Below are 24372 nucleotides of genomic sequence, written 5' to 3' on the forward strand. Positions count from 1 at the left end.
GTTTTGCCCACTGGAAGGGCACCCTAGAGCAGCTATTCTCAACTACTGGGCCCGGGGCCCACTGGTGGGCCTCAGAGTACCACCTAGTGGGCTGCGGAGGTGTTGACAAATGGTTAGATTAACCTCTTCAAAATCCAACGGCCGCTATTCTGTTTTTCAGAGATTGTAGCAGGCGGGTTTTAAAGCTAGAGGAAGGGTACTGGAATGATATGAAACTAAAAATCCTAATGAATCCATTGGTACCGACCATGCCATGCTAGCTTTCCGGAAAGGAGGCTAAATAACACCTCAAAGTTACGCTAAATTTTGGCGAGGAAAAACTGGCATGGCCATTTTCAAAGGGGTCACTTGACCTCTGACCTCAAAGTATGTGAATGAAAATGGGTTTTATGGGTACCCACGAGTCTCCCCTTTACAGACATATACACTCACCGGCCACTTTATTAGGCACACCTGTTCAATTGCTTGTTAACACAAATAGCTAATCAGCCAATCACATGGCAGCAACTCAATGCATTACGTCATCTAGACGTGGTGAAGACGACTTGCTGAAGTTCAAACCGAGCATCAGAATGGGGAAGAAAGGGGATTTAAGTGACTTTGAACGTGGCATGGTTGTTGGTGCCAGACAGGCTGGTCTGAGTATTTCAAAAACTGCTGATCTACTGGGATTTTCACACACAACCATCTCTAGGGTTTACAGAGAATGGTCCGAACAAGAGAAAATATCCAGTGAGCGGCAGTTGTGTGGACGGAAATGCCTTGTTGATGTCAGAGGTCAGAGGAGAATGGGCAGAGTGGTTGGAGATGATAGAAAGGCAACAGTAACTCAAATAACCACTCGTTACAACCAAGGTATGCAGAATACCATCTCTGAACGCACAACACGTCCAACCTTGAAGCAGATGGGCTACAGCAGCAGAAGACCACCCGGTACTAGCACCGGCCACTTTATTAGGTACACCTTGTACCTAATAAAGTGGCCGGTGAGTGTATGTCACAGATGCAGTGACACAAAATGGAGCTTTTTTTTTTTTTAACGAAAAGTGATGTTGGAGACAACCCTGCTCCAGTAAAAGCTCCAAAGCCTGTGGTGTGGAAATATGACCCTGAATAGTTTGGATTCATATTGGATGGCAGTGATGGGAGACGGTAAGCTGAATATTTATCTGGGTCATTACACCTGACAGTGGCATATAACACATATTTATAGCCCAGTTTGTCATTTATTTGGTAAGGTGGTCCTCTGAATTATTTTAACAATCAGAGGTGGGCCTCAAGTTATAAAAGGTTGAGAACCCCTGCCATAGAGGGCACTTTATCACGTTTTCTCCACTGGAAGGGCTCCCTAAAGCGCAATTTATCATGGTTTATCTACCAGAGCATCCAAGAGGGCACTAATGCTGTGGTTTGTTCAAATATGGGGGCAGTATTTTTTTTATTTTTTTTATCTTTTATAACAATGTGAATAAAGAAAATTGCCCATGCTTGACTCTCTCTCTCTCTCTCTCTCTCTCTCTCTCTCTCTCGCTCTCACTCACACACACACACAAACCCCTCCTTGCCTCTTGCACCAGCCTGTTTAGTCTTCCTCTGCTGCTCACACAATCAAGCTTCTCTCTCCTCTCCAGTCGCGTCTCTCCAGGATACATACAAAAAAAGTCAATTTAAAGCTCAAATTACTAAAAACTCACCCTCACTTAAAACTGTGAGTACATTTTTATGACTCAGCGTTTACACCGCACTTTTTTCTGTAATTCGGCTCTGAAGAGTTGTATTCTCCTCTGCACAGAAGTACCGTATCTGTCCGGTTGATGTGTGAAGTGTGACCGCGGATGAAGCTTCCTGAGCGGCGCCAAAACGTGCCTGTGAGGAAGAAGAGGTGAAGCCATGGTGAAGTCACTGGAGGTAGGACAACATCACTTTGTCTATTGTGTTTTACAAGGCTTTTTAACTTACTGTAACGTGACAAATGTACTTGATAATTATTGTTAGCCTTAATAAGCATTAGCCTATATATTTTTGTCAAGGTTGAAAACGAAAAACAAACCTCTAAGTAAACTTTTTGAGTGTCTTTCCTTAACGTTAGCTCAACGTTAGCTCAACGTCGTTAGCATTCAAAATGATGTCTCGAGACATCCAGTTGTGGTTTTGAAAGTGCAACTAACCAGCCTATTATTTTCATATATATATAGTTATATATATATGTATATATATATATGTATATATATACATATATATATATATATGTGTATGTATATAACTATATATATATGAAAATAATAGGCTGGTTAGTTGCACTTTCAAAACCACAACTGGATGTCTCGAGACATCATTTTGAATGTGTATATATATACATTGTATATACAGCTCTGGAAAAAATTAAGAGACCACTTGTAATGGTCAAAGCAATGTGAAAGACTGGTGGAGAGCATGCCAAGATGCATGAAAGCTGTGATTGTAAATCAAGGTTATTCCACCAAATATTGATTTCTGAACTCTTCCTAAGGTAAAACATTAGTATTTTGTTGTTTAAAAATTAATATGAACTTGTTTTCTTTGCATTATTCCAGATCTGAAAACACTGCATCTTTTTTGTTATTTTGACCAATTTTCATTTTCTGCAAATAAATGCTCTAAATGACAATATTTTTATTTGAAATTTGGGAGAAATGTTGTCAGTAGTTTATAGAATATAACAAAAAATGTCATTTTTCTCAAACACATACCAATAAATAGTAAAACCAGAGAAACTGATAATTTTGAAGTGGTCTCTTAATTTTTTCCAGAGCTGTATATATGAAAATAATAGGCTGGTTAGTTGCACTTTCAAAACCACAGCTGGATGTCCCTAGACATCATTTTGAATGTATATATATATACATTGTATATATATATGTATACACACATACATATCAGAAAAAAGTGAAAAACACCATCACAATGTCCTAGAACTAGGGCTGTCAATCAATTAAAATATTTAATCACGATTAATCGCATGATTGTCCATGATCAATCGCGATTAATCACACATTTTTATCTGTTCAAAGTATTTCATACTCTTATCAACATAGGAGTGGTCAAATATGCTTGCTTTATGCAAATATATGTATATATTATAGGGCTGTCAAAGTTAACACAATAATAACGCTATATGCAAATGCTATATGCTATATCCAATATTCTGTGGGTACCCACGAGTCTCCCCTTTACAGACATGCCCACTTTATGATAATCACATGCAGTTTGCCATGTTATGATTTGAGCATATTTTTTATGCTAAATACACTACCTGTGAGGGTTTCTTGACAATATTTGTCAGTGTTTTGTGTTGTTAATTGATTTCCAATAATAAATATATGCATAAAGCAGTATGTTTGCCCACTCCCATGTTGATAAGAGTATTAAATACTTGACAAATCTCCCTTTATGGTACATTTTGAATAGATACAAAATGTGCGATTAATCGCAATGAAATATTTTAATCGATTGACAGCCCTATTATTTATTATTAGAAATCAATTAACAACACAAAACAATGGCAATATTGTCCAGAAACCCTCACAGGTACTGCATTTAGCATAACAAATATGCACAAATCATAACATGGCAAACTCAAGCCCAACAGGCAACAACAGTTGTCAGTGTGTCAGTGTGCTGACTTGACTATGACTTGTCCCAAAACTGCATGTGATTATCATAAAGTGGGCATGTCTGTAAAGGGGAGACTCGTGGGTACCCATAGAACCCATTTTCATTCACATATCTTGAGGTCAGAGGTCAGGGGACCCCTTTGAAAATGGCCATGCCAAAATTTAGCATAAGTTTGGAGCGTTATTTAACCTTCTTCGCGACAAGCAAGTACAGTATCTTCACTCTAGCTTTAAAAAATGAGCCCACTACAACCTACAACCTAAACCCCTAAAAATCGCAAATTGCATGAATGCGGTAAAGAAATTAGTGGCGCTAAAACGAATTTGCGTTAACGTGTTATTATCGGGTTAACTTTGACAGCCCTACCTGGAATCCAACTCAAATATTACTGGAGCTTTTTTCCAAATATATTCAATTAACACTGATATAAAACAGAGAAAAGCAGCAAATCTTCACATTTCCGAAACTAAAACCAGATAAAGTTTGCCTCGTTTTTCATATGTTACTCTGTCCAGTTGATTAAGTTAGTCGACTATTCATTGCAGTACCCTTCGATATACCCACTGATATGTACAGTATATGTCCAAGCAGCTGGCTAAAGCTAAATTATTTTGTTTTTTTATTGGAAACCAAGTACCGCACAAAATCTAGTTTTACATGCTTTTCTTTTTGGGATATTGTATTTGTTAAGTTGTTTTGCCACCTTCATATTTACGGTGAAAAAATTACTAGTGATGATCAGAAGTACATATAAGCTTAAACTTTGACAACTTTGTCAACTTCAGTTTTTCTTTTAATCTTTTAATTTTTTTCTTTTAGCTCTCAAACTAGAGGCAAAGCAGAGTTAAAGTTAAAACATGAACAAAAACATTTACATACATGTGCTACTGAAAATCACCATGAAACTCTCAATCAACAATGCTACTGTCAAATATAAAAACTGTGATTAAATACATGTTTTATGGTGTTATCATCTCTGTTCACTTTGCAGGCACATGGGGATTGAAATATCTCTAAATTCTGGCCGGAAAAACAAGGAGGACCGGGTGGATAAAACAAAAATAGGTAATAACATTCACTTCATTATGCAAAAATGCAAATAATGACATGATTGATGAATGTTTTTTCTATTATTATTAGTTTTAGTTGTTGGGAAGACGGAGGAGGAGTAACAGGAGCAGTGCAGTTTGTTATGAAATGAGGATTAGTAGAAGTATGTAAAAAAAAATATATACTTATTTGTAGTCTACTTAGTTTTCAAACTATAAATATGTCACATGATAAACATATCACTTGGTTAAGATAAAATCCAGAAACCTGTCATTGTCTGTCTGTGCAGAATTATCCTTATAATGATAATCAAATCAAATATACACTAATATTAAAGGCTAATTCTGTAGAGGAGGCACGATACAATTAATGTTTGTGTTTACGTTCATAGTAAAATAACATATGGTGAAATGTGAAGGTATACAAAGTAGGTTTCCCCCTGAAAAGACCTGACACTAAGAGCATAATAACAACTGAGACACTCTTGTACTAGGCATTAATTCTCCACTTCTTGTAGTACTCCTGGGTAGATCCCAGCTCTTTTTAGCTGGATGATTGATTTTTGTATGAAAGCTGGCGTACTTGCATTGGCGTCTTCTTCATGACAAATTAGCTCTTCATGCTAAAGGCTTGTGTCTAGATCAAGTTATGTTGTGCATACACATACTATACATCTTCCGTGTGTGGTTTGACGTCTTTGAGTAGATGGCTGCGGGCTGCAGGTATGGATATACAGTGATGATAGATGAGTTTGGGTAATTACACTTGCATTTCCTCCAGACAGAATGTTTATTTAAGTTTGCAAAGACGTATGCAATCGTGGTAATGAATCTTCTTGTTATTGTCATCGCTCTCAGGTCTGTTAGTTATTATCACCTGATTTTATTTTTTACCATCTTTTCATCTGCACTAAATGCACAACGGTGAAGTTTTAGCAAACGTATACTTAGCCATGCTCTGATTTATTTAGAAGTCCAGTTTCGGGGCATCTTAGGGATCTAAAGCTGGGGAACCACCAACCCGACATCAGAGAACTAGTGCCGACGAAGGCCGTCTGTTGCGTCGCCTCACGTCGCCTTTGTTTCTGCCGACAAGTTGCACCCAAACACACCACAAAGACTAAAGCCGACGACCAGTTAGCACAGACGTTCTGCGCCTGCGTGAGAGGAAATAACTCTCTACACCAGCAGGTCGCTGTAGTCTGTATTTGTCATTCAAAAAGGGAAACCGGAAGACCAAGGACTGCGGATATATGCTGATGACGGCTTATAGCTGAAACACGTTTGTTTGGTTGCACAGAACTAAAAAAGTCTCTATCTGTGAGTGCCGGTGATTTGTTTCTTCTGTGGATATACAAGCCGTTGTTATGATACGTACATGAAACAAAGCGGCGTTTACCGACCATTTTCACAACACTCTCACTCACCACTTAGCGTCATTCCAGATGGCCATGTCGTTGTGAAAATATCTGTGTATTGGTATGATCAGATGAGATAAAGATGAAAAATGAGAAGAGCCTTCTATGATTTTCCTCTTAACTTTACTTGTTGGCTTGCTTTCCACATGTCCGTTTCTCTTCTCGTGCACTGATACGTTTAAGCTGAACCGCCAATCAGAGGGATTTGTCTCACCGACAAGCGCCACAGATTCAACATCCTGAATTGGCTAGAGCCGACAGTGCGGGACACACCGAAAAAAAATAGGTCGACGGACGCTCACTGACGGCACCAAACTGTCTATCATACCCAAAAGGGTATTATGCGAATCTAAACACTTTTTCCCGTCAGCTTTCTAGTTTGTAATATGTCTAATTAAGAAGAAAAAATACCCCCAAAATATACCTTTAAAAAAAGGAAGTGTATTGTCAGCAGTCTACAAACTTTTTACAGTCGCCTTTCAAGTTAATAGTGGTTGAGTGTTTCATACTCAAAAGACAGGTTTTGGGTAAAGCATCACTTTAACTGCTTTGAAGGAAACCACAAACCTTCATGTTCACAGCTTGAAGCCCTCTTAGATAGGCATGTACGAGCCTGCCTGCTCTTTAAAGTAACACTCCTAAAATACTTATTTTACTGGCGCTGTAGGAAACTGGAGGCTTTTGGTCTGGGTCTGGGAGACATGTGGGGGAAAATGCAACGTATCACCTTCAGGCTTTCGATGTGGCACTTTGGGCTATGGAGCTGTTACTACTTTTTGAGACTAGGCACAGGGCTTGACATGAAGCTTTTATGTCCCTAAGTGCCTGAGATGTTTTATCGATAGCCAAACTTACATGTCCAGAATGGAAAATGTAGGCCTATTAAGAAATAGATAAAATCAATAGAGATTTGGCCAATTATTATAATGTATTAAAGTACAAAACATACAATCAATATGCTCTCCTCAAAACCACAAGACTCCATTAACAGAAACAGTAATTTTACCTCGTTGATCAACGTAAAACCATATTTCTTTGTTAGTCTTTCCACTGTTCCAACAATCATCCAAATCTGTTTTTGGTCAAAATAAACCCTTAATTCATTGACTTAGATGTGAAAAGAAACTGCCGTTGTATGCTCTCCTCAAAGCCACCAGACTCCACCGACAGAAACAGTCATTTTGCCCCGCTGATCATCGTAAAACACACTTCATTCAAACTCAAGGGAGCAGTTTTACAAAAAAACATCTGTAGGGTTCATTTTCTGGTCCGCTTTACAACTGCATTCAGTGGTTTCACATAGATACTTGCCAGAAAAAGTGTTAACAGCAGGCTCTGGTTGGACGCATACATGTTTTACAAGAGAGGATGGAGTGTTTATCACAAATCTGGCACCAAAAGCTGAAAGGTAATCATTTATACACGTGTTCATCTTATTATTCCATTAGTTTGTGTCTGTGTTTAGAGGGTTAGGCTCTATTTAGGCTGAATGAAGTTGTTTTCTGACTACTAGTGTTGCAAATTACAAGCAGTATAGGGAACCCCTCATCAAAATGTTTACCTGCAGGGCCAATAGCTGTTCAAGTTTAGTAAAAACATGGGAAAAGTTCTTATTTTTGAGTCATTACTTTCATTCAAGAGGATCAGTTAGACCTAAATCTGTTTTGTTTTTTTACATGTTATTCTAAAATTAGGTCTTAGATTAGGTCGTAAGATTGTTATGACTTAAAATACCTGATTTTATGGCCTGTAATTTCCTCCGTATTGCTGTGCAGCAGCATGATTTGCTTTGCTGATGAGCTGAGCTGAGCCGAAAATGAGCAGTGTGAAGGATTGCTCCCAGTTTCCTCCCATGCGAGACTTGTGTTTGGGTGGTGATAGCTGTTCTACTGGGCCTCCAAATAGAGCATTACACAACAAACGTGGCCAGATGTGCAGTTTTAGAGGGCATGTGACTCTTAATGAGACAGTCAGGACTTGTTTTCTCTACTGAGTGAGACATAAGGAGGAAGCATGGTAACAGCAACTGGATCTGGTTCATAGGAGTTTTTTGTTTCTTTCTATTTTTGTGTCAGTATGTGTGTCAGTATGCCCATTATAAATGACGTGGCAGTGATAGAATTTTTCAGTGGCATGTCATTGATAAAAGTGTGAGAGCTCTGTATACTGTATGCACTTGTTTAAATGCATTTTAATCTCTGGGGTTGCCAGGGTATTGCATATCGAAAAATAAAGTCACCTGAAAAGCAACTTTTTAAAGTAATAAATTCTCAATTTGTAATGAGTAGGTCAAATTAGGGCAGCAACTAACAATTATTAGTATTATCGATTATTGTTTTGATTACTCAAGTAATTGTTAGGGATAGGCATCTCAAGTAAAAATACTATTTAGATAGTCACTGGGAACTATTCGATCATTGTTTAGTCCATAAAATTTCATAAAAATAGTGAAAAGGAACATACTCAAATGTCTTGTATGTATTCAATTCACAGTGAAATCAGTAAACCCTCACATTTGAAAAGCTGGAACAGCAAAAAAAAAAATTCTTTGACGATTTTCAAGCAAACAGTCAATTATCAAAGTTTAATTTTCTACTCGTTAATTAATCATTTCAGTCATAAAACTAATAACTAGTGGTGTAAATCACAAGTTTCATCACGATACAATATCAAATTGATTCTTTGGATACAATATTTGCTGATATCACAATGTGTGCCACGATACTATTTTGATTCGATTCAATTGCAGTGGCCTGTGATCAATATGGGACGATAACATATGCCCATTTAACATAATGAGTTATATTTATATCAACTCATAAAAAGCAACTAAAATATAATTTGACAATTTTATTACTGGGCTCTGTAGGAAGGACGTGCGCTTGGATGGAAATGATAACACAGACATGCCAGGGGAATTTTCAAAATAAAGGCGTATCTTAAAAATGATGTATCGATGTTTTCACTTTGCATCGATGATATTGGATTGTTGATAACTGAATACATATATTGATCCAGATTAATGTTTTGTTAACACCCTTAATAAGAACAGCAAATCCCATGTTACGGTTTCATGTTGTCAGGCACACCTATGGAAATAGCCAGAAGGCCTAATTTAGCCAAATGGAGTGGTCACTCTGAAAAACTGTGAGCTGTTTGAAAGAATAGCTTTTTGATTTAAACCCTTAACACTGAAACAAGCTTTTTTTTATTTTTATATTTTGCCAAACAGTATGATAACATAATTGACTTCCGACAGGGACAGCCCCAGAACAACCTCAAGGCTGTTCCTTTATCACTGGACCTTGTTTGCCTCAGTCTCTGTCCGCTGTTGGTAGATGGATGTCATGTGCATGTTAATACAAGCAACCGTGCAAGAGCCGCGGTAGATGGAATATATACTGTCCTAAGAAACCCTCTGAACTCATATACACACACACACATGCAGACATAGTGTGCCCCACTAAAGTCTGAACCTTTTAGATTTCCTCTTGCATGAGTGACTGGTGGAAATGTCTGCTGCGTACGTTTTGGGCAGATGGATGTCTGCAGGTTAAACAGAGTTATTTCAGGGTTAGGTACAGTATGAGATGGTGTAGTTCAGTAGAGGACTAAATTTGACTGAGAGAGAGAGAGATACTGTGTAGACTAATTTCAGTCATACACAGTGATTTCATTCTTTGGTTTGTGTGTGTGTGCTGCTTCATCTCCATGTGGCCTATGTATGTTAGCTAACCATCTAGTGTGCTACGGCCTCAGAGCATCTCTTTACACCAGCCCTGTCTAGCTAATTACAGCACATGTTAGCACGGAGCTGAGCTGTATTTAAAGCTATTATATGTAGTCCATATTGTTGTTGTGTTGTTCCATCTGTCCAGTAATTAGAATCATGTTCTTTTTCTGCATTATATGTGAAAAACAATGTTTATGAGAGTAAAAACACATTTAAAAGTTAAACAAACAACTAGGCTAAATCCCTTGTTGTACCTCTTATCTAAGGAGGGTAATGTTAAGAAGTGGTTAATGTCATATATTAGTATGCAAATACTTATAATGTCTCATAATAATGTCTTATATTAATGTGCTAGTGCCATTATGGATAATCAGTGAATGGCTTTACTCTAGTTTATGTTCTGTGAATTCATGTCACCTTCATTAAGGTATTAAATGGTGGATATATTTGAAGTTAATTCACATTCCACAGCCGATAGAAACCGGATATTAAAGGCATTTTTTATTTACTGAAACAACAACAAACCACAAAAGAGTTTTGAAATAATAACACTTTTACTGTAATGCATTCCCCCTCACACCACTACTCTTTACGTGGAATACTTCCTCCATTATCATAAGTAATCATTGTAATTCACTTAATTTTTTTAAATTGCATAATCGATGCAGTCAGTACTTGATATTAATTGTCCATTTAAGTGGTAGTGAAAGAATCATTTTGCTGATTCCTCCTCAGGTTCAGTCGTTTTCCAGCACGAAAAAAAAGATTTATTTCTTAAACCAGATGAGAAAGTTTTTAGTTTATGCAACATCTGGATAGTCAGACATAGTAACATCAACCTCATTTAAAATGCCTATCAGGGACGTTCAGTTAACAATAGCAATTATGGTTAGACATTCCATTGTTGTCATTACTCTTCCCTGTGTGTACTAATGCCAAGAGTGTGTTTAGACATGAACTGTGGGGCATAGCTATTAAAAGAATAAAGGATAAACTTGTTATTATTATGGAGAAATGTACCATTTGATAACCATGTACTGTATACTGTAGGAAAGTGCTTAAAAGTGCACTGACAAAACACTTTTTGAATACAGCAGAATAATGTGTGGTGTCTTTATTTGTAGAATTAAAATGTGTCTATTATGTGTGTGAGGAAAAGAGAGACAAATTAAGAGACACACACAAAAAGACACATTAATAAATACTCTTTTTTTCATTTTTCTCCACATATTAGGTGCCTGATTTCCATCTACTAAGTTGTGAGCAGATATTTTGCTTGTCTTTAAATGGAAAAATATTTGACTATAAGAAGGTCTTAGTGAATTAGTATTAATGTGGGTGCTTTTCCTTATAGTGTTGTCTGCATGGTACAGAGTTTAATCATTTATTTTCCCTCCACAGGGGAGTAACAGGAGGTGTATGCTGCCTCTCGCTGTAGTTTCCCTGCCACTACCATGAGTTGGAGTTTCCTGACTCGGCTGCTGGAAGAAATCCACAACCATTCTACATTCGTGGGCAAGATCTGGCTCACTGTCCTCATTGTTTTCCGCATCGTGCTGACGGCCGTGGGAGGGGAGTCCATCTACTACGATGAGCAGAGCAAGTTTGTCTGCAACTCGGGCCAGCCGGGCTGCGAGAACGTCTGCTACGACGCCTTCGCTCCGCTCTCACACGTCCGCTTCTGGGTTTTCCAAATCATTCTGGTGGCCACACCTTCACTCATGTACCTGGGCTACGCTGTCAACAAAATTGCTCGGACAGAGGAGCAGACAGGCGGCGGGGGAGTGAGTGGATTTTCGCGGAAGAAACCAAAGAAGCCCTATCTTGCGGGCAGAAAGCAGAATAGGGCCATTGAAGAGGCCGAGGATGACCAGGAGGAAGACCCGATGATCTATGAAATGGCAGAGGTGGAGAGTGACGGTGGTGGAACGGCAAAAGAAAAAAACAGCGGTGATCGACAAACTAAGCTCAAGGTGCGCCATGACGGGCGCCAGCGTATCAAAGAGGATGGACTGATGCGTATTTACGTCCTTCAGCTCCTGACGCGATCCTTGCTGGAGGTGGCTTTCTTGTGTGGACAGTACGCCCTGTATGGATTCGCCGTGCCTCCCACCTACGTGTGCTCAGACCTGCCATGCCCTCACAGCGTGGACTGCTTTGTGTCACGGCCCACTGAGAAAACCATCTTCCTCCTCATCATGTACACAGTCTCCCTGCTCTGTCTGGCGCTCAATATATGGGAGATGCTTCACCTGGGCTTGGGCACCATCTGTGAGATCGTACGCTCCCGCCGGGTGCGGTTTCCCGACGATGAGCTGTGCGGGCTGACGCGTGCACAAGGAGCTCTTCATGAGGCGGGGTTGAACGGAGAGGATTACAGCAGCTCTGCGTTTTCTTGGAACGCACCATCAGCTCCACCTGGGTACAACGTCGCCATCAAGCCTCTTCTGGTATCTACGGGGCACCACGACCAGCCACTACCCATCACTGATCTCACTAATGCCAAGCTGGCGTGCCGGCAGAACCACGTGAACATTGTCCAGGAGGAGCGTCAGCAGTACACCAATAATGATGAAAACCAGTGCAGAGCAGGGATGGGAGATGCCCTCAGGGGTGTTGACAAGGACATCCGTCAGCCTCAGAACAAGCTGGAGGCTGACAGTCCAGCCTACAGCCAGCAACAGGGCCACAGTAATAACCACAGCAAGCCTTACCGTGAGCGTAAACACCGGCAGGCCTCCAAACACGCCTCAAGCAAGGCAGACACGGACAGAGGCAGCAGCACCAGTAGCAGCAGCAAATATGGAGTCATAAAGGGTTCTGAGTGGATCTGAAATACAGACTGTGACTTTTGTTATTTTTAAACAATGCAAAGCCTTCTCAGACCGACACAGTATTCGCATTTGTGTGTCCAAACTGTGTATAAAAAAATGGACACGGCACCCAATTTACATTCTTTTCAGTAGCATTCATACCATTAAAATAGTTAGGTGATTATAAGGGCTTATTAGTGTCAGGATCTATCTTGTACAAGTCCACTGATAGCTCTGTCCTTGACAGCCCCAGGGCATTAGCATTCAGGTTTCAGCAGCCTTGAAACGCAACAGTACAAGAGAGATTCTGCTTCTAATGTGTAAACGGAAACTTGTATGAAAACTATTGAAGACAATGTAAAGGAGATGGGAAATTATGTAATCCTTTAAGTCTGTGACAAAGCTGGATAAATCTTTGTTGCCGCCGTATACATCATACAATTAAAGTAGTAAAAGTATGAAAATAACTTTGTATATTTTGTTAAATAGCTTTTGCAGGAAGATGTTGGTGCTGTCTTTGATTCCCTCCATGCTGTAACCTAAAGGTGCCTTTAACAGCCAAAGTGCTGCTTCCTATTGACTCTGCATCACTTTGTCACAAAACGTCCTCATCACTATGGACCGAAAACGGAAGCTGAGTCCTACCTACTGTCTACGTGACTAGTTTCATTACCATCCATCGGTTAAGCTTTGAACAATATTGTTGTTTCTGAGTATGCATAATTGTATTGATATTTTCACCAAACCAGGTTTGATGTGGGTCCATTGATTTCCCCAGCCATGTGTGGGTTTTTTTGGAGAGAGAAAAGAAGTTCAATGGAAGTGTTTGGCAAAGTTTAATGACCTAACTGTGTTGTTAAAACTGTCGTCAGTGTCTTATTGTCAAGCTGTTACACTTTTTGACATTTTTTTTGTTTGTTTGAAGTTAATGCTATGAAGGTTTTCTGCACCATTAGTACACTAGTTTGTGTAATTTACATGACAAAACATAACCAGTGCATCTGGCCTGTTGTGTGTTTTTTTCCAGGCCTGCTATAAAGAGTTCCTTGTCATTAATACAACTTTTATTTGCAGATTTTCAAATTGAAATGTCATTAAGGCTAGTCCTTTGCACTGTGCCAGTGTTTTTGTGAGAAAAAAAAAGTTATTTTTATGAAAAAAAAGTGCATGTTTTGATTAAAGAATTGGTATTTGTCTTATGGTCTTTGTCGTACATTTAACAATGATGGTGTCATGACATTCAAATTGACAATGTAGTTTCTTAATTGAGGTAACTGCTGTATTTACAGACAAACTGCCCCCTGCTGGACAGGAATGGATAAAATATAAACAATTTCTCTCTTCAATAATGCTGGCTTTGATCATCAAGTTGCTTTTGGTATTTTCAGTTAATGTTTCACGTTGGCAGCTAAGGCAACAAAAAATTATTTTATTATTTTTTTTCCCAAACAATGTTACCCCTTTTGGAAAAGCATACCAATACGCTCTTATATTGTTTATTTTGACCAATTGTGAGCAAACTATTTCAAGTTTTGGGCCACCTTTATTCAGGTCAATATTTCATTTTTTATTTACTTCTAATAAGTAACCTATCACTTTCATAAATACAAAATATGTTTTATTCTTCAATCATTTCTGTGTTTCAGAGATAGGTCAGAATGGATTATATAGTAGGTTTTTTTTCTGTGGTATTTTAGTATCTTAGTAGGTGTTTGGGCAGCTGGATAAATAATTAAAAAATAATTTACACAATTATACTCTGTCTGAAAACTGATCATACTGTTACACTCAGTTAGTATTCCAAAACAACAGAGACTAATGATTAGAGGTGAGTCATATTAACTTTTTTTGATATATTGCACAAGTTCCAACTCTTGTAATAATAAACTTTATAATAAACTTTATTTGTATAGCACCTTTCCAAACATAGTTACAAAGTGCTTTATATAAGTTAAAATAGTGCAAACATCAAGATAAAAACAATACAGAATAAAAACACAGGCCAAAATAAAATGTTGAACATAAGACTTGTACAAAAAGTCAACAATAATGAAATTTAAAATAAGGGATTGCTATAAAAAGGCCTTCTTGTAGTCACAAATAAGCAGTTTTGGCAGATATTACATTACTTCTCATTGTGTGCATGCTTCTTTTCTTTTCCAAACTCCAAAAGTCCATATGTATGAATGTATGGAGGTACACACTTGTTTCCAAATGTGCTCCATTTTTCTATAATTTATTATTCCAGAAATAATTTTCAGAAAACAGGAAATAAGATTCATGTTCAAATTGGCAAACTAGAGAGCATGCTGTCACTACATCCTTTGTGCTGCGTTTAGGGTACCATCAGAACCTCACTTAAAACTCAACATCCTTTGAGAAAGAAGTACGTTGATGCTCGAGTGGATTACTTTTTTTTCTATTATCTCCTATTCAGCTCCTTGCTTGATAATCAGACTGAATTTAAACTTAATTTCAATTCAATGCTAAATTAGAAAAAAAAGAATCTATATTGCAATCACTGAAAACAACAACTGGCTGCTATTCAGAAGTCTGAAGACAGCACTTGAAGGCAGCGTTTTTCCGGATGTGACGTTGACGTTACGTTCGCGTCACCGCCAGTGTTTTTAAAAAAGCGGCGGTTGCTCTTCAAGCACCTTTTTGTGAATCAATAACATTCATTTCTTTATCTAAATTCTCCAGCATAGTAACAAAACGTAAGTGGAATATACTTCTTTCTTTTTGCTCCGACAATGACGACTATTAAAACTAGCTAAACGTGTTTTATTGTGACCCAAAGCGATGTGTCTATTGAGGAAAGCTAAGCTAACTACAGCTAACTAGCCAGGAAGGTGGCTAGGTGAATAAAGCGTCTACTGCCATGTTGTAGTTTGGTAGTAAACTAACGCTGCATGCTTTTTCTGCAGAACTTTTAGATGGGAAATTGCTGCAACATTGTTTTGAGTAAACTAATAACTTAGTCATTGTAAAAATGAACCACAATCTGACCAGTGAGAAGAAACCACATGACTTTTAACTGTGACCATGTCGTGCAGGAGTATGGACTGATGGTTTCTCTTCCTCCTTGTTCAAGTTTCAGTTCTGTTTGTTAAATTTGTTAAACATTATTTTATTTTTTCTGCATTTTAATGCAGTCAGAGGCATTCATTTAAAATCCAGTGACAGATGAGACTTCAGTCTCTCTCTGTTTGAACACTATGAAATGTAAGTGGTTAGCAATTTATCTAACAAAAGAAAAACAATGATTAGAAAAACTTAATTCTGTAGGTGTTCTCTTATAAATTATGTGAAATAATTAATAGCCACACAACAAAACAACAACAAAAATAACAGACAGAACAGGTCAGCTCAGCAATACAAGCACTAGTCATATAAAAGATAAAATAGCAATAATAATATGGAATGTACAGACCCCTTAACTTATTTGTTTATTTAATTTATTATTATTACACTTATTTTTTTATTTTTTATTTTATTTTTATTTTTTAAATTTTTTTTAATTCTATTCTTTTTATTATTATTATTATTATTATTATTATTTCTTTTCTTAATTTTATTTCAATTTTGAATGTTGAAGTTGTTTTCTCTAGTGTACTTAATGAGTTTGTCTATAAGCTCAACTAATTACAATTTTTTTATAAACTATTGTAATTACGAACTGTAAATTGCATATATGAAAACAACCTTGAAAAAATAAAGTATAAAAAAAGTTAATTACCTTAGATCATGGTGCAGATTAATGTAGAAATATGTATTTGATTTGTTTCTTTTGTATTTTATTATGATTTTGTAGATGTTTTATTTCATATTATTATTGTTATTATTATTGTGCATATAGGAGTCATTTGATTTGTTGACCAAAATGTGACAATGTTCATGTAAAAAAAATCAATAAAATACTAATTACAAAAAAAATAAGATAGAATGACATTAATAAGATAGGGAAACAACAATAAGATAAAATAGTTGTAAGATTAAAAGGTGATGATTATAAATAAAATATAGTACTATATACATATGAAAATGAGGATTGTGTGTAAAAGTGAGTAACAGTATCTCCAACAGTATTGCGCAAATGTAATAAGAAAAAGGAATGAGGAGATAAATAAATACAAATATAGCACCATATACATACAGTATATGAAAAAAGGGGATTGTGTTTGGCTCAATAGCAGCAATATGACGATGCAGTACTTATGTAGCAGTAGTGGAGACCTGATATTAAGTTACCCAAAGAAATTTGGACACAACAATGTCAAAACATAGTTATTAAACATTATTTGTATAACAGACGCTTATATATGGACTCTCTGGCTCTTGATTGGAGAGCTTATTATATTAGCTCTCTGTCAAATGTGTGTGCCGATTTATAAACCTTTACACCTGTGCTTTGTTCTTTTTTTTTTTTTTTTTTTTAAGTAGGATCCTGGTGTTTTTCTGTAAAACTGTAAGCTCCCTTACTGCACCAGGATCATGCAGCACCAGCAGTATGCAGAAGAGCAAGGCCTTCTGGGCTCACTGAATCCTGGGCAGAAGAAGCTGGAGGGGAAAACCTTCTACCTGGACAATGTGAAGAAACGCTCAACAGCCCTGCTTTTGGAGGCTGTATCTCTTCTTGGAGGGGTAAGCATGTGGGAAGATGAAGTATTTGTGTGGATCCAATGCTGTGAACATTGGTTGTTGTGTTGTTTATATACAAGAATTGTTATCAGGATTTGATCTAGTGTCTCTGTGGCTGTAGTTTGGCTCAGTTTTGAAGAAGTTGTAGTAGCCAAAACCGCTACTAACGATACACCATGGAGCTGCAATAATTAATTTCAGCGGACAGTGCATTGAAAGAGTAGCTAAATGGACTACATTCCAACTAATTCTGTTATCTTGGTCAATATACCTACTGACTATGACAGATGTCTCTGGGCAGAAACTGATGAGCAGACGCTGTTGTTTTTTTCTTATTCTTAAGAGGGTCGAGAGTTTCCTGCACAAGGATGTGAGCTTTGTTGTGACTGGAAGCCAAGAGGGCCTGAAGGAGCAGAAGTGTACAGATACCAAAGTAGAGGCGAAGGGGACGAGTGAAGAACCCAAAAGTCCTGTAATGCAGCGAGAGAGTATCCTCAGCAGTGACAAACCGCGACCAGGAACTCCTAGACCAGTGGTACTGAGCATCACCTACACACGTTTAAAACCTTTTACAGCTTACACGGATGTTGGTTCTTATTATTAAATATAATTTAACCTGATAATCGGCAAGAGAAGGGTGAATTAAATATTACTGAGGTCAAATCAATCTGACCAAACAGCTGATTATTTTTAATTTATTTACGTGGTCTGTAATTTTTCCTAATAAATGTTTTTTGACTGTGACATCATATAAATTAGGGCTGTCACAATATCTTTTTTTTCATCACATGATTATCGTGGCCAAAAAAATCACAATAATCACAATATTTATAGAAAATTTGAAGGAAAAAATAATGCTATCAGTCAAATTCATCTTTAACTTTGTCTTTGTTTATTGTGCATTTTGTCTAATTTTTGGCAAATGAATTGCACTCAAAATACGAGTGTAGGGAGGTGGAGAGAGAGTCTGTAACCATAACTGTATATATATAATATGATTTAAGAGGCACTGGATTATTTACAAGATATTATCATATTTGTATTATTAACATAATATCAGTATTTCATTTTTTGAATATCACGGTTATCGTCAATACCGGTATATCTCGACACCTCTTATATAAATCATCTGGAACTCCTCTGGTTCAGTGTCGTTGAGGAAATGTATATACAATATTTGTGTATGATTTATTGTATTCATTTCTTGCTGTAGATTTAAAAAAAAAAAAAAAAAATGATACTTAGATGCTATTTAGTGCCCTGATACAGATGAATATGTTGTTTTGAATAGTGTAAATTGTTATATATTTATATAAGAAATTAAGAAAATGCTACATATAACCATTGACAAACAAATAACTTTTTAAACATTCTGACTTTCTATCGGTCTTTTTCATCACCAACTCATTTGGACAATATCCCAGTGGATGTGTTAATGAAATGTATATCTGTGCTGTGTTTTTCTCTACAGGCTTGTGGCAGCCGCGGGAAGGCCCTGCTTGAAAAAGCCATTCGCAACAATGTAAGTGTCAGTACAACCGAAATATGGCTTATCGTTCAGATCTGTGGACTTTATTTTTTGTGGATATTGATGACATACTAAAGACTGATGTGCTTTGTTATCTCGACTTGATTCTGATGGATCTGTCTTGTAGGAACGACTGCAGGGGAGCAGCGTTTTGGCCAACGCCCGATCATGGGGAGTAAAGATTTTGTATGCGGACGGTATCCTTTTGACTAATAATAACATGATTCAATGCAAACTCTTATCTGGCTTGTATGTGTTCATATCTGTAGTGAACCTCTGCTCACAGCAGATGGCACCATGTCAGTGCTTATGTTTTGTTCTGTGTTTTACTGATACCTGGTGGAGAGGTCTGCTGTTAACCAGCATAGCTTAATCACAGAACAGTGTGTTTGAAAGTCTTGTATTGTTCCTTAATGTAGCATCAGATGTCCTTTTATATTTGAAACATTTGACTCGAGAGAGCTTCAGTGCTATACACAGGAGGCCGGAGGTAAGAAGTTTGGGCTGAACGTCTTTTCACTTCACCAGATATCCAAATGTAGCAGTTTTGCATAAAAGCAAGTAAATAATTAAGTAAATAATTTATGAATTAATTAGTAAAAAAGTTCTGAAAAGATTACGTAAATTAATTAATTATTAATTAAATAAGCTCCCAATAAAATGATATAAATTTTGTTGGGGTTTATAAAGAAAAAATATAAGAACGACTCAAATTGCTGTAATGTAATGTACATCAGCCATTGCTGTTTAATATTAATGAGACTTATTTTAAACTTTCTTTCTTAATGCAGAAGACTGGCACCAAACAACAAGGTCATCATGTTGTCAAAGGTTAGTTTATGTGCTGCTAATGTGTTTATTTCCCAACAATACTGTATTTCTGTGGGTTTAAGTGCTTATTTAATTCTTCCTTTTCACTTCTCCTGGTCTACAGCTGCAGCTTTGAGGTCTCCGTATCTTAAAATTGAAGACTTGAGCAGGTGAGTTTATACCTCATTCAGTGCAGTTTATTTATTTTTAGTTTGTTTATTTTCTCTCTAGCAGTGGGGGAGGATTTAAATCCATGTGTAACAGTACACTTGGGAAAGAGCAGTCGTCTCTCCTATTCCCTCAGAAATCTCCTTAACTCCTGAGGGAAATATCAAGTTCTTAACCTGCTAAATGCTCCACTTTCACCATCTAGTTTCTAACTTTGTCTGTCTGCTGTTTGGTGCTGAGCAGGTAGTGTACAGTGGGTTTGTAGAGCTTTTTTTTTTAGAACAGTGAGTGAACCAAAACAGCAAAGTTGCTTGTTGGACAGCTAAACAATGAGCCGAAAGTCGCTATAAAGCTCCTTAAAGGTGCTCTATACGATATCCAGAGCATTAATATAGCAGCAAACAACTATTTGCTATGTAAAGATATAGAGGAGTAATGTCTACCTGAGCAGAGAATGAAGCCGCTCTCCCTCTGTGTTTTGTAATCCAAGCTTGTTTGTGCTTTGTTGACATAGCCAGGTTAACACTGGTAGCTCTGTCAGCACTGTTGCCGGTGTTTTCACTATTAGCACCGTTAGCTACGAGCTGCCGGCTCAGCCATCGCCATATTGAGAGCCATGCAGAGGCAATAGAAATGCTCTCAGTCTTGCATTTAGCACCTTTAAAGCTGTGGGGAGCTGCAGATTTAGGTTCATCATTACTATCATTGTCATTTGATATATGGTTAGTTAAAAATATAGGTTATAGCTGCTTTAATCCTGTTTTTGATTCCAGTTAATTAAGAAAGACAACCTATAATTCAGCAAGGCAAAGGGAAATGAAGTTGTTTGGCCTGCCCAGGTTCATGTGATAGTTGTTTCGTATCAGATTAGATCCTTTTTTGCAGTTCAAACATAACGACAGTGAAACAACAATGAGTGGCAGTGACCCGTCCCTGTGTTTCTGCCCTTTCTACCCCACTGGGCGCTAGTTGTGAAGGTTTGCATTTCAGCCCAGATGATTTTCCTAATTGAACTCGTTGAGGAGTCCCGTCGTGTAACGTGACAAGCCCCCCCAGTTAAGCCGCTCCCCAGGAGCCTAGAGCTCCACCGGATACGATTTCCATTCGACAAGGCTTTGCAAGCTCCACTGCCTGTTCCTGCAGGGGATCTCCATCTGCTAACAGCTCTATTCATTTGCCCTCTCATTTCAGTTAATTGAAGTGCTCTCGCTAATGTGTGTCGGCCACTGCTGTGAGAAAACCCATGACATCTGAAACGTTTGAATATTAGCCTAGCGGGGGTCGATCTCAGATGTGTAATCTCACATTCAGTTTTGCAAAGTGGATTGAAATAGTTTTAATATGATAATAATAATAGTCACAATATTTTTCAATCTGCATTCAGATGTCCTGTGTTACTGCAATGTAATTTATTTTTTTCATGTATAACTTTTTTGATGCTAAAATATCTTTTATTTGATTTACATTTTTTGTATTAAATTATGTTTTGTTATCTAACTAGGAAATACAAGCCCTTGCATATGCAATCTATGACCTTCCCCACTCTGTGGTATTCGGGCCGATTCAGTCCCTTCGAATCTCCTCCTCCTCCTCTGTTTGAAAAGCAGGAAGAGCAAGGAGAAAGTAAAACAAGGTTTGTTTAACTGCCATTATTTGAAGCATACAGACAAACAGTTTGGATTCAAATGTCTATTATAAAGGATTTATCATAATTGTGGTTTATTCTTTGTAAATTAGGGAGACGAAAAAAGTTGAAAGCAGCATTCGGGACAAACCTCAAACCCCACTCAGCTGTAACCCTTCACCTTGGCGGCCGCGCAAGAAGGACCTGTCCTTCTGTGAATGCTGTCATCAACCCTTCACTAATCTGGAGGAGGTGGAAACCCTTTTTTTGGTGCACAATTGATTTTTTTTCATTCGTTGTTAGGCTAATATTTACATCTGTGACTGTCTGTCTTTGTTGGCGCTTGCAGCACTTGCAGTCTGATCAGCACCGTGCGTTTGTGCTCGACCCCTCGAACTACAATGTGATGGACCAACTCGTTACCGAAATGCTTCCGGGATTCGACCCTGATCCAGCTCAACAATCGGATGAAACACCGAACCGGTGAGTTTTTGATTATCACCTAGCATTGTCCTAATGTTGTCAACTCCCTGTAATCATCTTTTCGCTGGAGAACAATGAATTTTCTGTGTTTATATGGAGGATTTTTAGTATTTTCTGTGTCCTCCTCTTCCTAGACCACCAACTCCTTTGCTCATCTGTGAACTGGAGCCTCTTACGGATGCTGAGACGGAGCATGCTGTTCAGGACCTGCAGAGACAAGTTTCATCATTCAATATTCACAGTCTTACTAAGGGCCCTCTTTCCTCTGGCCCAGCCAGCCCATCACAGTTTCCCATCCCAAATCCACCAGCCACTCCGCCTGCGGACATCCAGCCTTTCTGCGAGCTCCCTAACAGCCATACTCACGCTTTAAGTCCAGCCATGCCTGTTTTAGATGCTGAACCACAAGCCGATAACTCAGCCAGCCAGCAGCCTGATGCTCAACATCTCCCCCCCTTCCCTGACCCTTACTCCCTGCCTCCGGTCCTCAGCCCACAAGTCCCATATACCTCCTACATTATGGAGCCGCACTCAGAGCCTCCTGTCCTCAGTCCTCAACGGTACGCTGCAGAGGAGGCTGTGGAAGGACACACTTGTGAAATGGACACTGCAGAAAGTGCGTCTCATTCTGCCCTAGATCTTATCTCCACAACACTTTTTCCCTCTGTGGCTTTGACAAATGCAGAAGGAGTAAAGGGATCAAACCAAGAACGCAAGATCACATGTTCCACCAGTGGTTTGAAGTGGGCTACGCTGTTGTCACGTAGATCTCGGTCCCTCCCTCGACAGTCAGCAACGGCACCAAACCCCAGAAAGCGCTGCAGATCAGCCAGCCCCGAACACAGCCGGAGCAAACGGAGGAGGATAACAGCAGAGTTTGGCTCCAGTGGTAGCTGGAACGAACAAGGACAAATATCTGCCAAACCAGAAAATGACATTAAGGCAAAACCTGAGGGCTGTTTATTATTTGATAAAGTCTCTTGTCAGATAAGACAGTCCTGTCCTAACCCAAAGGTCTCTCCCACATGCACTGAGGAAACGCTTGGTTCAAAACAGACTTTTACCATGTATTGTGTTCCTGCTGTGCAGAATTTCACTCACGCACCAAATAAAATGGACATTTTAGGTCACGGCAGCACCGATCATCCATCACGGCCACAGACATGTGATCCTCCACTTCTGTTCCCCTATCATAAATCTCACAGCACGTTTTCCAGTCAAGACTCTCAGCGTTCACTATCCCACTCCACCTCAGTTTGCATCGAGCCGGCCCTCATCCCAGATTTTGCCATGCTCTCTACATCATCGTCAGACTCCGACTGGGACTGCGGCCTGCTGTCGCGACTCGGGCCGACATCCGCTACTCCTATGTCGCCCGCTGAGCAAAACTGTGACAAGGAGCGCCTCCACGTGCCGTGCACCTGGATGCACGACACCAGCTACGAGTCGCGTCTACACACTGTGCTTCAGCCGTCAGCCCCGGCAACATCACTGGACCCCTCAGCGTTTTCCAGGACTGTGGTACCGATTGTTGAGGTTCAGCACTGATAGTTATTGCCTCGGTCAGGTTAAAGAACTGGAAGAACCACTAAATCTGTGTAATGATACGTGTCCACAGAGGCATTTCTGGATGCGAGGGATCGCCTCACTCTCCACTAGACACTTGGCACCCAATTGTATGAACGCTTTCAAACCCAGAACCAACATGGCAGCTCGTTTGGAAACTTTTTTTCTCTTATATAATGAAAATAAATCACTGGAATGTATTTCTGATAACATTTAATGCGAGAAATAAGCCATGCAGTTGCTGAATCTGTTTTCATTTTAGATCGACAGCGGTTAATTTAAAAGTTTCTCTGGAGTTTCCAGAGGCGGCGAGTCGCGCCAGACGCCCCATACTTGTATAAAGTAGCCTAGACCTCAACTTTAAGCAAATGATGAGCGGCCAACGTGACGCCCCGTCTCTCGAATCATGCCACCACGCTACCAGAATGCACTGCACAACTGTTTACATAGACAATGAATGGGAAGCGTGGAAAGGAAGGATCCCGTGGACACCATATCATCATGCACCTGGAGTAGCAAGGCTTTGACTTTGCAGCTGCGTATCCCACCACAACAAACAATGGGCAGCACTTACGCTCATCAAAATAAATTAATGGTGTGTACACTGAATAAATATTTAAAATTTAGTGCAAACTAAGATGTAATGAATAGCTATTTTTACAGATTTTTAGCAGATGCATCTTCCCATGAATTCCAAGGGCGTCCATTATAATTTTTCCTCCTTGTGCACAGGACCCAAAGCAATATGTACAGTATGTTGTGCTGACTGCAGTCTTTCAGCAGCCATGTCCGGGAACACATGGCGGTATTGAGAATTTAATGAGGCTTTTCTGAAGGGGGCATTACTCAATTACTGTAAGTGCTGCGTCTGGATCAGATCCCACT

General features: G+C 38.7%; 2 protein-coding genes across 6 annotated transcripts; both read left to right on the plus strand.

Moving 5' to 3' along the window:
* The first annotated feature begins 1030 nt into the window (after positions 1–1030).
* On the plus strand, positions 1031–13860 carry LOC141758592 (gap junction gamma-1 protein-like). Of its 3 annotated transcripts, none has more exons than XM_074620165.1 (4): positions 1031–1152; positions 1793–1908; positions 4646–4719; positions 11256–13860. In XM_074620165.1, the coding sequence occupies exon 4, from the start codon at positions 11309–11311 to the stop codon at positions 12686–12688; it is 1380 nt and encodes a 459-aa protein (XP_074476266.1). In that variant the 5' UTR covers positions 1031–1152; positions 1793–1908; positions 4646–4719; positions 11256–11308; the 3' UTR covers positions 12689–13860. The 3 variants fall into 3 exon arrangements, with proteins under 3 accessions (XP_074476266.1, XP_074476265.1, XP_074476264.1); XM_074620164.1 differs by lacking the exon at positions 1031–1152 and adding an exon at positions 1550–1708; XM_074620163.1 differs by lacking the exon at positions 1031–1152 and having other exon boundaries at positions 1583–1908.
* Positions 13861–15244: 1384 nt separating this feature from the next.
* On the plus strand, positions 15245–23688 carry dbf4b (DBF4B-CDC7 kinase regulatory subunit). Of its 3 annotated transcripts, none has more exons than XM_074619945.1 (12): positions 15245–15384; positions 17111–17311; positions 17652–17843; positions 18780–18830; positions 18964–19033; positions 19262–19326; positions 19628–19667; positions 19771–19816; positions 21316–21447; positions 21552–21690; positions 21788–21921; positions 22056–23688. In XM_074619945.1, exons 2-12 carry the CDS (start codon positions 17162–17164, stop codon positions 23467–23469), a joined length of 2433 nt encoding a protein of 810 aa, XP_074476046.1. In that variant the 5' UTR covers positions 15245–15384; positions 17111–17161; the 3' UTR covers positions 23470–23688. The 3 variants fall into 3 exon arrangements, with proteins under 3 accessions (XP_074476046.1, XP_074476047.1, XP_074476045.1); XM_074619946.1 differs by having other exon boundaries at positions 17158–17311; XM_074619944.1 differs by having other exon boundaries at positions 15248–15384; positions 17108–17311.
* Positions 23689–24372: the final 684 nt, after the last annotated feature.

Source organism: Sebastes fasciatus, chromosome 20 (genome assembly GCF_043250625.1).
Source record: "Sebastes fasciatus isolate fSebFas1 chromosome 20, fSebFas1.pri, whole genome shotgun sequence".
Lineage (NCBI taxonomy): Eukaryota > Metazoa > Chordata > Actinopteri > Perciformes > Sebastidae > Sebastes > Sebastes fasciatus.